Source organism: Salmo salar, chromosome ssa05 (assembly GCF_905237065.1).
Source record: "Salmo salar chromosome ssa05, Ssal_v3.1, whole genome shotgun sequence".
Lineage (NCBI taxonomy): Eukaryota > Metazoa > Chordata > Actinopteri > Salmoniformes > Salmonidae > Salmo > Salmo salar.
The window spans coordinates 82,936,110-82,952,117 of NC_059446.1; the positions used below are offsets into that span (position 1 = coordinate 82,936,110).

Below are 16,008 nucleotides of genomic sequence, written 5' to 3' on the forward strand. Positions count from 1 at the left end.
CTCTGTCAATACAGAGTTATTCCACAGCAGAACTGCTACCATATGTGTTGGCAAAAGTCATCTTTTTAATTAGAACATTTGTATAAAACGGTGGATCGGGTGGATCAATCAACAACATACAAGTTGTACCCATCATTTCTAGGGCCCTCTTCTTGTAGGGGGTCATGACGTTGCTGTCTTTCCTCTTCAGCAGTGGACTACTCCTCCTCTCTGCTACCTTCTGCTTCAGTCTAGACTTCACCTTCAGGTTGGGCTCTGAGGCTGGAGGAGGAGAGAGAGAGAGAGAGAGAGGAAGAGAGGGAGAGAGAGAGAGAGATAGAGAGGGGGAGAGAGAGAGGGAGAGAGTGAGTGAGAGAGAGAGTGAGAGAGAGAGAGAGAGAGAGAGAGAGAGAGAGAGAGAGAGAGAGAGAGAGAGAGAGAGAGAGAGAGAGAGAGAGAGAGAGAGAGAGAGAGAGAAGACAGCCACCAATCAGCTTGAGTTCCCTCAAAGAAATGTTTACCAGTGGGAGGTACTGTAGCTCACGCCTGGCAGGATTCCAAAGATGGTTTTGATATATTGTAGACCCAACCAGGACAGAATGACACATACCCTCCGTATCTTTAAACACAATCGTAAAAATGAGGAACAACTCAGCAAGGTCAGAAAAGTGGTCCTGTCAAAGTTTTAATACATTTAAACCTGGAAGAAGAAGTATAGACACAGTTCTGGTGGTTTCTCTTCAACAAAATGACACCATTTCATTTCAGAGAGAACATTCTCAGCTGTTTGAGGAGATGCAATGAGTTAAGATTGGGCCCATTTCCACCTCATCTGGTCTAAATTAGGTTGAGCAACACACAGGGTCTCTCTAAGTGAAGTGGTGGCTACCTGCTGCCCTGGTGACCACAGCCTGATACAGTAGCAGCAGTTAAACTAACACAAAAACATGGCAGATGTTTCAGCTACGTTCCTCACACCATCCCCACACTCCTAATGCAAACCAGAGATACCACCCCAAACACACACACACACACACACACACACACACACACACACACACACACACACACACACACACACACACACACACACACACACACACACACACACACACACACACACACACACACACACACACACACTCCCAAGTCACTGGACAAACACGTCCCAGGCTAAATGAATCCAGACCCACTTTTAAATGAAGTCCTAATGGACAGCCTCTGTTTGACAGAAATATGAAGAAAGTCAAGTAGAGAAGTTGAGAGAGTGACTACTGGACTGCTACCAAGGAGTAGGCAACATGGACAAATAACATGTAACCAAGCCAAATGATCAGCTCCTACTATTTTATTTAACCAGGTAGGCCAGTTGAGAACAAGTTCTCATTTACAACTGCGACCTTTTGTGACAAAAACAACAACACAGAGTTACACATAAACAAATGTACAGTCAAAAACACAAAAGAAAAGAAAAATAGAAAAATGTATGTACTGTGTGTGGAAATGTAGAAGAGTTGGGAGGTAGGCAATAAATAGGCCCTAGAGGCGAAAATAATTACAATTTAGCATTAATACTGGAGTGATAGATGTACAGATGATGATGTGCAAGTAGAGATACTGGGGTGCAAAAGAGCAAGAGGGTAAGTAATAATATGGGGATGAGGTAGTCGGGTCTGCTATTTACAGATTGGCTGTGTACAGGTATAGTGATCGGTAAGCTGCTCTGACAGCTGATGCTTAAAGTTAGAGAGGGAGATATAAGCGATATAAGTGATTTTTGCAATTCGTTCCAGTCATTGGCAGCAGAGAATTGGAAGGAAAGGCAGCCAAAGGAAGTGTTGGCTTTGGGGATGACCAATGAGATATACTTGCTGGAGCGCGTGCTGCGGGTGGGTGTTGCTACGGTGACCAGTGAGCTGAGATAAGGCGGGGCTTTACCTAGCAAAGACTTATAGATGACCTGGAGCCAGTGGGTTTGGCGACGGATATGTAGTGAGGGCCATCCAACGAGAGCGTACAGGTCGCAGTGGTGGGTAGTATATGGGGCTTTGGTGATAAAACAGATGGCACTGTGATAGCAAACTGGATGTAGTCTAAGTAGAGTGTTGGGGGTTATTTTGTAAATGACATCGCCAAAGTCAAGGATCAGTAGGATAGTCAGTTTTACGAGGGTATGTTTGGCAGCATGAGTGAAGGAGGCTTTGTTGCGAAATAGGAAGCCGATTCTAGATTTAAATTTGGATTGGAGATGCTTAATGTGAGTCTGGAAGGAGAGTTTACAGTCTAGCCAGACACCTAGGTATTTGTAGTTGTCCACATATTCTAAGTCAGAACCGTCCAGAGTAGTGATGCTGGACGGGCGGGCGGTACGGGCAACGGTTGAAAAGCATGCATTTGGTTTTAATAGCTTTTAAGAGCAGTTGGAGGCCACGGAAGGAGTGTTGTATGGCGTTGAAGCTCGTTTGGAGGTTTGTTAGCACATTGTCCAAAGAAGGGCCAGATGTGTACAGAATGGTGTCGTCTGCGTAGAGGTGGATCAGAGAATCCCCAGCAGCAAGAGCAACATCTTTGATATATACAGAAATCTATTGGAAAAAAAACGTTCATATTTCAGTCAAATATCTATCTAGCATCACACAGTACAGACTGCAACTGAGTGTGTTGATATAATTAAGGGTTGTTGTTGTGTCTGAGTGTTGTTGAGGCGTGGCGGTGATGATGAGGATGATCCTGTCAAGCCCTGAGGAGACTGAGGAGTCAGTCAGTAGGCCAGCTCAGCCTAGCTCCAATCACACCCTATTGCCTATTTAGTGCACTAATTTTGACCAGAGCCCTATGGGCGCTAATAAGGAATACTGAGGGTGCTATTTGGGACGCATCCATGGCTCAGCCAAGGCCCAGTCTCTCTCTCTCTCTCTTTCTCTCTCCAGCCCTGGAATCCCCGTCCACTCACACTTTAACACTACTGACATCCAGATTAACACAGAGGTCAACCTACTAGTGCTGTAGGAGGAGGATCCAGATCAACACAGAGGTCAACCTACTAGTGCTGTAGAAGGAGGATCCAGATCAACACAGAGGTCAAACTACTAGTGCTGTAGGAGGAGGATCCAGATCAACACAGAGGTCAACCTACTAGTGCTGTAGGAGGAGGATCCAGATCAACACAGAGGTCAACCTACTAGTGCTGTAGGAGGAGGATCCAGATCAACACAGAGGTCAACCTACTAGTGTTGTAGGAGGAGGATCCAGATCAACACAGAGGTCAACCTACTAGTGCTGTAGGAGGAGGATCCAGATCAACACAGAGGTCAACCTACTAGTGCTGTAGGAGGAGGATCCAGATCAACACAGAGGTCAACCTACTAGTGCTGTAGGAGGAGGATCCAGATCAACACAGAGGTCAACCTACTAGTGCTGTAGGAGGAGGATCCAGATCAACACAGAGGTCAACCTACTAGTGCTGTAGGAGGAGGATCCAGATCAACACAGAGGTCAACCTACTAGTGCTGTAGGAGGAGGATCCAGATCAACACAGAGGTCAACCTACTAGTGCTGTAGGAGGAGGATCCAGATCAACACAGAGGTCAACCTACTAGTGCTGTAGGAGGAGGATCCAGATCAACACAGAGGTCAACCTACTAGTGCTGTAGGAGGAGGATCCAGATCAACACAGAGGTCAACCTACTAGTGCTGTAGGAGGAGGATCCAGATCAACACAGAGGTCAACCTACTAGTGCTGTAGGAGGAGGATCCAGATCAACACAGAGGTCAACCTACTAGTGCTGTAGGAGGAGGATCCAGATCAACACAGAGGTCAACCTACTAGTGCTGTAGGAGGAGGATCCAGATCAACACAGAGGTCAACCTACTAGTGCTGTAGGAGGAGGATCCAGATCAACACACAGGTCAACCTACTAGTGCTGTAGGAGGAGGATCCAGATCAACACAGAGGTCAACCTACTAGTGCTGTAGGAGGAGGATCCAGATCAACACAGAGGTCAACCTACTAGTGCTGTAGGAGGAGGATCCAGATCAACACAGAGGTCAACCTACTAGTGTTGTAGGAGGAGGATCCAGATCAACACAGAGGTCAACCTACTAGTGCTGTAGGAGGAGGATCCAGATCAACACACAGGTCAACCTACTAGTGCTGTAGGAGGAGGATCCAGATCAACACAGAGGTCAACCTACTAGTGCTGTAGGAGAAGGATGGAGCACAAAGTTACATAAACGGCTATCTCAGTATTATACAAAAACTAAACACCATGTTGTTTAAATTATTTAGCCTTTCCTTGAGCTCAACTATTGAGAAGGGTTGTTTTTGTGATGCGACCATACGACGTGATGTTGCACAAGGGAGACGAGGGGAGGGGAGAACACGAGAGGGGGGGGGGGGGTTAAGGGGGTGTTGACAGGGCCAGATGCTTCTATTTTGAGAGTCCTGTCAAATACAGCAGCACCAGCCCCTCTCTTTCCCTGTCCATCAGCCATCAGTCCTGCAAGCGAGGGGTACTGCAAGAGAGGAAGAGCGAGAGAGAGATAGATAGAAGGAGAGAAAGCGCTGCAGGGAGTCTTCATAAATCTGCTTCATGCCCCGCTGCCCTGATTGCTTTCTATTTTTACCACCGCTCCGCTTGCTGCCACCGAGCACCCGCATCCCAACCGCTCCGTCGCCACGGGAACGCCAGACAGCGGCGAGGTGGGAAACGGACAGACTTTGTCACCATGTTTGTGTCCCAAACGGCACCCTATTCCCTATATAGTGCACTACTGTATTTAAGGAATAGGGTACCATTTAGGACGCATCTCATTTGTCTCTGTGGAAGAACCAGTGGTAGCGTTACCTGCCTACGACACAACAGGAAGGGAAGCTGGCAGCAGACATCTCTAAGTAACACAGCTCTCACGTTGATACAAACACCTGGGCCACTTCATTGGTTAACTGGCAAAGTGCCCAGAACACATCACCCAACTAAAACAGGTAGCAATATGAATGAGCCACGATGTGTTTAACATGTCCATACATCAACCAGGTTATTACATTAGAAAGTCCTGGGTTGGAGGTTGGTGGAGGCTGAATGTGTGATGCCTGTCTCCACTACATCTCAATGTTAACTCTGCTGTCAGTGTGATGCCTGTCTCCACTACATCTCAATGTTAACTCTGCTGTCAGTGTGATGCCTGTCTCCACTACATCTCAATGTTAACTCTGCTGTCAGTGGGATGCCTGTCTCCACTACATCTCAATGTTAACTCTGCTGTCAGTGTGATGCCTGTCTCCACTACATCTCAATGTTAACTATGCTGTCAGTGTGATGCCTGTCTCCACTACATCTCAATGTTAACTCTGCTGTCAGTGTGATGCCGGTCTCCACTACATCTCAATGTTAACTATGCTGTCAGTGTGATGCCTGTCTCCACTACATCTCAATGTTAACTCTGCTGTCAGTGTGATGCCGGTCTCCACTACATCTCAATGTTAACTCTGCTGTCAGTGTGATGCCTGTCTCCACTACATCTCAACGTTAACTCTGCTGTCAGTGTGATGACTGTCTCCATTAGGCTGCTGGACCAAAACAAGGCCAGGTGGCTGGCTAGGGGGACTCTTAGGCTCTGTCCCAAATGGCACTCTATTCCCAATATAGTGCACTACTTTTGACCAGGCCCAGAGGGCCCATAGTGCACTATGTAGGGAAGAGGGTGCCATTTGGGACCGAGGCTTACAGAAAGACTATATGCTGGGACACTGTGGTGGAATGCTGTTGGCTACAAGGCCTTACTTTTATACCCTTTTCATACAAACCTGAACTATTCTGTACTGGCTCAGATATACAGCTGGCTCAGCTTGGCTCAACTATACAGCTCGGCTCAGCTGGGTAAGCTATACAGCTCAACCAGATTCTTTCCCTGTTCATAAGTCATTCTACCATACTTATCAAAAACCACCGGCTTCAAAATCCATAAACCCTTCCATGAACTCATCTAATCCAGACAAATGTACAATGTTTCACCCGATTCTATTACTAGTGAAATGAGCGCGGATCATTGTCTGACCACGGGGAGGTACAAGGAGCGGGTTACTGTGCCTCCAGGCATCACACCTTAAAATATCCCCTGGTTTCAGAAAGCAATGTGAAATCCTCCTTCCACTGCACCTGCTACACACGTTTGGTAAGTGGGTCAAGAGTGGAGATGAGGGTGTTGCACCTCTCTTTTCCTCTAAGTCAGGCTGTTCTTACCACGGCCCGGGGCATCACATGACCTGAGCCTCGTCTATTCCTGGACATGGCACAAAGAGGATGTACGGTCAAGTAAACAAGTTTATCACGTGGAATTGTATTGCTTTGTGGAATAAAAAGCTTTTTTGGTGGGGGTGAAGGAAGTATTCAAGAGACGGTCTTGTGATCAAAGCACGATGAATCCGCTAGGCCTTTTCTGATTAGAGAAGCCTAACATGGACTGATTCCAGAGGAGAGGAAGCATTTGTAATGCTTATGGGCTTAGTTCTTAAACAGCCTTCACCTTAATAAGTCTGTTGATGGAACACCATGAAGAAGAGATGAGGACCCACTGGACACACACTGGCCTTAATAAGTCTGTTGATGGAACACCATGAAGAAGAGATGAGGACCCACTGGACACACACTGGCCTTAATAAGTCTGTTGATGGAACACCATGAAGAAGAGATGAGGACCCACTGGACACACACTTGCTGAATCAACATTCAATGAAATTACATTGAACCAACGTGGAATAGACATTGAACTGACGTCTGTCACCAGTGGGGAGCTATAGACTGAAACAACCACCATGTCTAGCAGTCAGTTCACTTCTTCTGTCTAAAATAAAATCTATTTTCTACTCGCTAGTAAAGTCACCAAACAGTTTCTGAAAGTTCACGATCAAAGTAGTAGCGGTACAGTAGATGGAACAACACAAGAGCACCTGGGCTCCCCATCTCCCACTGCAATTTAAATGCATCAACAACAACAATTCATATTTCATAGCCTGTCAAATGAAGCTTGTTTGATCTTTTTCAAATAGACTTCTGAACGGTATCGTCCAAACTAAGACAAAGGTTCTGTGGCTTTCAAGGGCATGCATAAGGCATGTGGCTGTTGGAACAAAAATCTTCGTTGTGTACAGTAGCTCTTGACTTATCCAGCAGAGACATCAGGCAGCAGGGCAGGTATGGCATAGGAGAATTGGCTAAGTGGCTAGCTTCAAAGCAAATCATAAAAGTGCTAAAAGTTTACAGTTTCACCACAACAACTGCAACAAAAGGTGTTAGACCCTACGACCAGCCAAGCTAAAAACCAGGTAGTCAAACCTCCCAGACTGTGTCCCAAATGGCACCCTATTCCCTATATAGTGCATATATATTGCACTACTTTTGACCAGAACCCTCTGGGGCCTGGTCAAAAGTAGTACACTATATAGGGAATAGGTTGTCATTTGCGACTCAACCCAGACCTGTAAAGTCTTCTCCACTTTGTTTTCAGAAGGCTGTTTTTGCTTAAACAAACAGTGGTGTCTTACTTCATTCTGCCCGGCAACAGTCCTCTTAACTCAGTGACACCTGCCTGTCAGAGTGTCAGCTATCGATGACGGACAACGTGTCCAGGAACAACACTACCTTTGTGTGTGTCCCTTCCGTGCCAATCTCTCAGAGGACTTTAATGAAGATGGACAGGAAATGGGGGGGGGGGCTCGCACAGGAAATGACCACATATAGATTCTAGAATCCAAAGGGCAGGAAATGTTTTTATAAGGGGCTTTTATCAATGCATAAGAATTACTCAGAGAAACAGAGATTATTTGAAGATAATCCAAAAGGGAGATCATAAGGATTATTATAATTTAGTCCTGCAAAAAGTAAGGCAAGCAGAGTTTTGTTAGTGTTCATAAATTTGCTGTTTCTTTGCAGCTTGCGTCAAAGGTAAACATAGGCTAAAGCATTGATGGTAAGACTCTGTCTGCCTCGCAAGATAAATTCAAAATCATTTCTGGGAACCCTCTTATTTGGATGCGGCACATTATTTTACTTTGGGAACTGGTTATTTGGACTCGCAGGCCACTCCTAACCTGCTACGTTTACAGGTATGTTACCAGACAGAGAGAGAGGAGGTATTTCCTGGTGCGAGATTGTTTTTTCAAAGAGAGACACAATAAACACAATTGTCTTTCATGTGCTTCCCCAGTTGATATTTTAATCACAAAGTCTCCACAATGACTACAAATTAGCTTAAATGTATATTACAAAGTACCAAAAAAACAGACAATATAATTCCCCTAGCCTGATCTCTAAATTGTGTTTATACACAATATGCCAGCTCATGCGGTAAAGTCATTAAACAGGTACTATTGTTTACCGCCGTAATTTGACGAGACACAAAAGGGAAAGAATGTAATGTCATTTCCGTGACCTCACAGCAAAATTATGAACCGTTTTAGCTTGTGGCGCAGTGAAACCAAGAGGGAGGTATAATTCTTATTTATACAGTGTTCCCTAGAGAGATCCTCAGCTTTAAACCAACAAACCTGAGCTGCCTTTTGCTGACAAGTTGTGTGTTTTCAAAAGAGTTAGTGGAGCTCATAACTCTAAAGAAATGAAAGGTGCTTTTAGTCTTCCATTAACTGTTCAACTGAGAAGCCCTAACAGTGAGGCCTAGGCTTTCGTCTGTGTATTACCGTTAATAACACAATAACCAAAGACTGGAGTTAGTTCTTAGGGAACAGTATTGTAGCCTATGTCTTTGTGAGGAAAATAACACACAATATATAGCATCATCAACTTACAATACAACAAAAAAGATTGCATTGGTTTTGTATGATATTTTCAACAGTGTGTGTTAGTGTTCTGTCGGTGTTGCACGCGTTTGGCTCTGTGTTGGGAGAGGTCAAATAGGAGGGAAGGATTCTGATAGATATTACTGCTCTGGCTTACCTCGTAACCCCTCCCCATTATTTGAGTAAGGGGTCCCCTGAAGGGGTACGAGGGGTGAGAGGGGCCTTGGGGGCGGGGTGGAGGTTCAAAGGTCATAATAGGCCTAACTGATGTCATTAGCAGGTCATCAGTATGGTCAGGAAATGCTGTGTGGATACACAGAGGTAACCCTGGGATGACAGAGGTCACAGCACATTCATTGTATTAATAACTCATTGATGGAAGGTAATTGTACCACCCTGCAGACAGACACACACTACTGGTTGAGGACAAGATGTCTGTTGAAGGATTTATCCACACATATCTTAATGTAAACACTTATGAGAATAGAAGGATATAAAATACTTTGGAATGTCCTGCAGTTCATTTGGAATTAAGTGTTAAAAATAGTTTGATTGTGGTTGAGTATGGTCAATTAATGCTGGTGTATGCGGTTTAGTGTATGCTGTTGTGCGTGATCGTATGTGTTTGTACGCGACATGGTCGCCGTCTTACAAGTTCCGCCCCAACTTTCTTCATGTTTACCTTTCCTTTTTCTGTACAGAAAGTTCATACTATTATCATCCATGACCGCCAAGCAGTTCATACTATTATCATCTATGACCACCAAGCAGTTCATACTATTATCATCCATGACCGCCAAGCAGTTCATACTATTATCATCTATGACCACCAAGCAGTTCATACTATTATCATCTATGACCACCAAGCAGTTCATACTATTATCATCCATGACCACCAAGCAGTTCATACTATTATCATCCATGACCGCCAAGCAGTTCATACTATTATCATCCATGACCACCAAGCAGTTCATACTATTATCATCCATGACCACCAAGCAGTTCATACTATTATCATCCATGACCGCCAAGCAGTTCATACTATTATCATCCATGACCGCCAAGCAGTTCATACTATTATCATCCATGACCGCCAAGCAGTTCATACTATTATCATCCATGACCACCAAGCAGTTCATACTATTATCATCCATGACCGCCAAGCAGTTCATACTATTATCATCTATGACCACCAAGCAGTTCATACTATTATCATCCATGACCGCCAAGCAGTTCATACTATTATCATCCATGACCACCAAGCAGTTCATACTATTATCATCCATGACCACCAAGCAGTTCATACTATTATCATCCATGACCGCCAAGCAGTTCATACTATTATCATCTATGACCACCAAGCAGTTCATACTATTATCATCCATGACCGCCAAGCAGTTCATACTATTATCATCTATGACCACCAAGCAGTTCATACTATTATCATCTATGACCACCAAGCAGTTCATACTATTATCATCCATGACCGCCAAGCAGTTCATACTATTATCATCTATGACCACCAAGCAGTTCATACTATTATCATCCATGACCGCCAAGCAGTTCATACTATTATCATCCATGACCGCCAAGCAGTTCATACTATTATCATCCATGACCACCAAGCAGTTCATACTATTATCATCCATGACCGCCAAGCAGTTCATACTATTATCATCTATGACCACCAAGCAGTTCATACTATTATCATCTATGACCACCAAGCAGTTCATACTATTATCATCCATGACCGCCAAGCAGTTCATACTATTATCATCTATGACCACCAAGCAGTTCATACTATTATCATCCATGACCGCCAAGCAGTTCATACTATTATCATCCATGACCGCCAAGCAGTTCATACTATTATCATCCATGAGCGCCAAGCAGTTCATACTATTATCATCTATGACCACCAAGCAGTTCATACTATTATCATCCATGACCGCCAAGCAGTTCATACTATTATCATCCATGACCGCCAAGCAGTTCATACTATTATCATCCATGACCACCAAGCAGTTCATACTATTATCATCCATGACCGCCAAGCAGTTCATACTATTATCATCCATGACCGCCAAGCAGTTCATACTATTATCATCCATGACCGCCAAGCAGTTCATACTATTATCATCCATGACCACCAAGCAGTTCATACTATTATCATCCATGACCATCCATGCGTGGGTGTGTGCGTGCATGTGTGTGTGTGTGTGCGTGGGTGGGTGTGTGTGTGCATGTGTGTGTGTGTGTGCGTGGGTGTGTGGGTGGGTGGGTGGGTGCGTGTGTGTGTGGCCGTACCTGTTTTCCTCAGTGGGAAGTCGTCCTGTCCGTCCTGATGGGAGGGGAGTGTGTAGTGGCAGACAGGAGACATGCCTCCCAGGGGAGAAGAACTCTGGTCCAGAGACGTGTGGTGGGAGGACCTGGACACAGAACACACAGCGCCAACACGTCACAAATCTTGGTTCATTTCTTCTTGCCAAGTGCAAACAGTGATATATATAAATATATATACATCATTTTGAATGATAAATAGTAACTAGAAAAGTTAATTTTCCTGAAGAAAAATTGTGTGCTTGCTTTTTAAGTATTTTTCCAGTAGTGGAAGAAGTTACTAGACAGAATCACAACAGTGAGTAGTGGAAGAAGTTACTAGACAGAATCACAACAGTGGGTAGTGGAAGAAGTTACTAGACAGAATCACAACAGTGAGTAGTGGAAGAAGTTACTAGACAGAATCACAACAGTGAGTAGTGGAAGAAGTTACTAGACAGAATCACAACAGTGAGTAGTGGAAGAAGTTACTAGACAGAATCACAACAGTGAGTAGTGGAAGAAGTTACTAGACAGAATCACAACAGTGAGTAGTGGAAGAAGTTACTAGACAGAATCACAACAGTGAGTAGTGGAAGAAGTTACTAGACAGAATCACAACAGTGGGTAGTGGAAGAAGTTACTAGACAGAATCACAACAGTGGGTAGTGGAAGAAGTTACTAGACAGAATCACAACAGTGGGTAGTGGAAGAAGTTACTAGACAGAATCACAACAGTGGGTAGTGGAAGAAGTTACTAGACAGAATCACAACAGTGAGTAGTGGAAGAAGTTACTAGACAGAATCACAACAGTGGGTAGTGGAAGAAGTTACTAGACAGAATCACAACAGTGGGTAGTGGAAGAAGTTACTTGACAGAATCACAACAGTGAGTAGTGGAAGAAGTTACTAGACAGAATCACAACAGTGGGTAGTGGAAGAAGTTACTAGACAGAATCACAACAGTGAGTAGTGGAAGAAGTTACTAGACAGAATCACAACAGTGAGTAGTGGAAGAAGTTACTAGACAGAATCACAACAGTGAGTAGTGGAAGAAGTTACTAGACAGAATCACAACAGTGGGTAGTGAAGAAGTTACTAGACAGAATCACAACAGTGAGTAGTGGAAGAAGTTACTAGACAGAATCACAACAGTGAGTAGTGGAAGAAGTTACTAGACAGAATCACAACAGTGGGTAGTGGAAGAAGTTACTAGACAGAATCACAACAGTGAGTAGTGGAAGAAGTTACTAGACAGAATCACAACAGTGGGTAGTGGAAGAAGTTACTAGACAGAATCACAACAGTGAGTAGTGGAAGAAGTTACTAGACAGAATCACAACAGTGAGTAGTGGAAGAAGTTACTAGACAGAATCACAACAGTGAGTAGTGGAAGAAGTTACTAGACAGAATCACAACAGTGGGTACTTACGTGTACCAGAGCTTGGGGTGATGGATAAGCGTGTGTGTGGCTCCGGCAGTGGACAGGTCCTTGTTTGATTTACTCAACAGAAACTCTTGGAGTTTCTGCTTCACCTCATTACTGGCCACAGCACCTGTGAGACCAGCAGCCAGAGAGAGACAGGGATTGGGGTCACCCTGGGGCTCAGGGGGTACAGACTTAGAGAGAGACAGGGATAGGGGTCACCCTGGGGCCCATGAGGTACAGTCTCAGAGAGAGACAGGGATTGGGGTCACCCTGGGGCTCAGGGGGTATAGATTTAGAGACAATGTGTCCCCAATGGCACACTATTGACTTTATAGTGCACTGCTTTTTTCAAACATAAAAATACAAAGTAGCACACTATATAGGGTATAGGGTGCCATTGGGGATGCAGAGACTGTCTACCATAGGTATATCTATACAGCACCTACATCTAGTAGGTTTTCATCACATCCACACATAGTGTTGCATTGAAATGGTAGATACTGGGTTTACCTATTCTATAGTAGGTTTTCATCACATCCCCACAATGTATTGCTCTGTAATATGAGTCTCACATTGTATGATTTTTAACACTATCCATAATTAGCACACCAAATAGCAGGTCTTTTATTTCCCATAGAATTGATCTTTCTGAGTGGATCCACATCTAATGTAGGAACATCTCCCTCTAGTGGGGAAAGAACATGCAACAATAAAGCCCAAGTCACAGCCTTGGCTAGTGTCTCATTAGTCATCACTAGTCACTACAGCCTTGGCTAGTGTTTCATTAGTCATCACTAGTCACTACAGCATTGGCTAGTGTTTCATTAGTCATCACTAGTCACTCCAGCCTTGGCTAGTGTTTCATTAGTCATCACTAGTCACTCCAGCCTTGGCTAGTGTTTCATTAGTCATCACTAGTCACTACAGCCTTGGCTAGTGTTTCATTAGTCATCACTAGTCACTCCAGCCTTGGCTAGTGTTTCATTAGTCATCACTAGTCACTACAGCCTTGGCTAGTGTCTCATTAGTCATCACTAGTCACTACAGCCTTGGCTAGTGTTTCATTAGTCATCACTAGTCAATACAGCCTTGGCTAGTGTTTCATTAGTCATCACTAGTCACTACAGCCTTGGCTAGTGTTTCATTAGTCATCACTAGTCACTACAGCCTTGGCTAGTGTCTCATTAGTCATCACTAGTCACTACAGCCTTGGCTAGTGTTTCATTAGTCATCACTAGTCACTACAGCCTTGGCTAGTGTCTCATTAGTCATCACTAGTCACTACAGCCTTGGCTAGTGTTTCATTAGTCATCACTAGTCACTACAGCCTTGGCTAGTGTTTCATTAGTCATCACTAGTCACTACAGCCTTGGCTAGTGTCTCATTAGTCATCACTAGTCACTACAGCCTTGGCTAGTGTCTCATTAGTCATCACTAGTCACTACAGCCTTGGCTAGTGTCTCATTAGTCATCACTAGTCACTACAGGCTTGGCTAGTGTTTCATTAGTCATCACTAGTCACTCCAGGCTTGGCTAGTGTTTCATTAGTCATCACTAGTCACTACAGGCTTGGCTATTGTCTCATTAGTCATCACTAGTCACTACAGCCTTGGCTAGTGTCTCATTAGTCATCACTAGTCACTACAGCCTTGGCTAGTGTTTCATTAGTCATCACTAGTCACTACAGCCTTGGCTAGTGTTTCATTAGTCATCACTAGTCACTACAGCCTTGGCTAGTGTCTCATTAGTCATCACTAGTCACTACAGCCTTGGCTAGTGTCTCATTAGTCATCACTAGTCACTACAGCCGTGGCTAGTGTTGGAAATAAGAATGCTTGTTTCCCCATTGGTTGTTCATCTCAGTGTACAGCCTTGCACTGTTACAATCATTACCATTCTGATAAAAGAGCCACAATGACAAAAGGTGAGTTAGCAACCTCCAAGGTTTTGGTTAGTAAACTAGCAGTTAGTTATCGGTTAATCTCGTTCATGAGCCCTCTATTTATCTATACATGCAGTATCAATTGAGTTGGGGAGGAGGTTAGTTATCAGTGATTGGGCAGAGAGTTAGCGGTGGTGAGTGGATCGGTGGCGAGCTCTTACTCTCTCTGGTGCGCTCCTTGCCCCTGAGGCTGAGACAGAGGACATGCTGCTCCCTCCGATGTCTCTCCTGCTCCTTCTCCTGCTGGCTCTGCTGCTGCTGCTGTTGCCTCCTCTCCTTCTCCACCAGCTCCTGCTGCTGCTTCATGGCCTGCAGCTCCTGTTGCAGCTAACACACACACACAGAGAGAGAGGGAGAGAGAGAGAGAGACAGAGGGAGATACAGAGAGAGAGGGGGAGAGAGACAGAGCGAGCGAGAGAGAGAGAGATTGAGAGAGAGAGAGAGAGAGAGAGAGAGAGAGAGAGAGAGAGAGAGGGAGAGAGAGAGAGAGAGAGAGAGAGAGAGAGAGAGAGAGAGAGAGAGAGAGAGAGAGAGAGAGAGAGAGAGAGAGAGAGAGAGAGAGAGAGAGAGAGAGAGAGAGAGAGAGAGAGAGAGAGAGAAAGAGAGAGGGAGGGAGTTAGAGCGAAAGAGAGAGAGAGAGAGAGGGAGAGAGAGAGAGAGGGAGGGAGTTAGAGCGAAAGAGAGAGAGAGAGAGAGAGAGAGAGAGAGAGAGAGAGAGAGAGAGAGAGAGAGAGAGAGAGAGACAGTCAGTCAGACAGTATGGACCCCATCCATACAGTAACAAACTATAGTGGTGAAGGTGCTTTGTAGTGTAGTCCTGGTAGAAAGGGGGAAACCTGTACTGAAAATAACTAGATCATATTGAAGTATTTACAGTGCATTCGGAAAATATTCAGACCCCTTGACTTTTTCCACATTGTGTTACGTCACAGCCTTATTCTAAAATTGATGAGTTTTTCCCCCTCATCAACCTACACACAGTGACAAAGCAAAAACAGGTTTTTCAATTTTTTTGAAAATGTATTAAAAATAAAAAACGGAAATATGACATTTACATAAGTATCCAGACCCTTTACTCAGTATTTTGTTGAAGCACCTTTGGCAGCAATGGGTATGACTCTACAAACACCTATATTTTGGGAGTTTCTCTCATTCTTCTCTGCAGATCCTCTCAAGCTCTGTCAGTTTGGATGGGGAGCGTCGCTGCACAGCTATTTTCAGGTCTCTCCAGAGATGTTTGATCAGGTTCAAGTCCGGGCTCTTGTTGGGCCACTCAAGGACGTTCAAAGACTTGTCCCGAAGCCACTCCTGCGTTGTCTTGGCTGTGTGCTTAGGGTCATTGTCCTGTTGAAGGTGAACCTTCCCCCAGTCTGAGGTCCTGAGCTCTCTGGAGCAGGTTTTCATCTCTCTGTACTTTCCTCCGTTCATTTTTCCCTCGATCCTGACTAGTCTCCCAGTCCCTGCCACTGAAAAACATCCCCACAGCATGATGCTGCCACCACCATTCTTCACAGTAGGAATGGTGCCAGGTTTCCTCCAGACATG

The 16,008-nt window shown here is 44.6% G+C and overlaps 1 protein-coding gene across 10 annotated transcripts in view; it reads right to left on the reverse strand.

Moving 5' to 3' along the window:
• LOC106593124 (histone deacetylase 9-B) overlaps positions 1 to 16,008 on the reverse strand; it is a 94,674-nt gene that overhangs the window by 12,932 nt on the left and 65,734 nt on the right. For 3 of the 10 annotated variants that reach the window (XM_045719168.1, XM_045719159.1, XM_045719166.1), the window contains 4 exons: positions 14,625 to 14,790; positions 12,525 to 12,657; positions 11,081 to 11,202; positions 121 to 261 (listed from right to left, as the gene is read on the reverse strand). In XM_045719168.1, coding sequence (XP_045575124.1) covers positions 121 to 261; positions 11,081 to 11,202; positions 12,525 to 12,657; positions 14,625 to 14,790 — 562 coding nt within the window. The remainder of the gene's footprint in view (positions 1 to 120; positions 262 to 11,080; positions 11,203 to 12,524; positions 12,658 to 14,624; positions 14,791 to 16,008) is intronic. The other 7 variants (XM_045719162.1, XM_045719167.1, XM_045719165.1 and 4 more) reach the window with 6 other exon arrangements.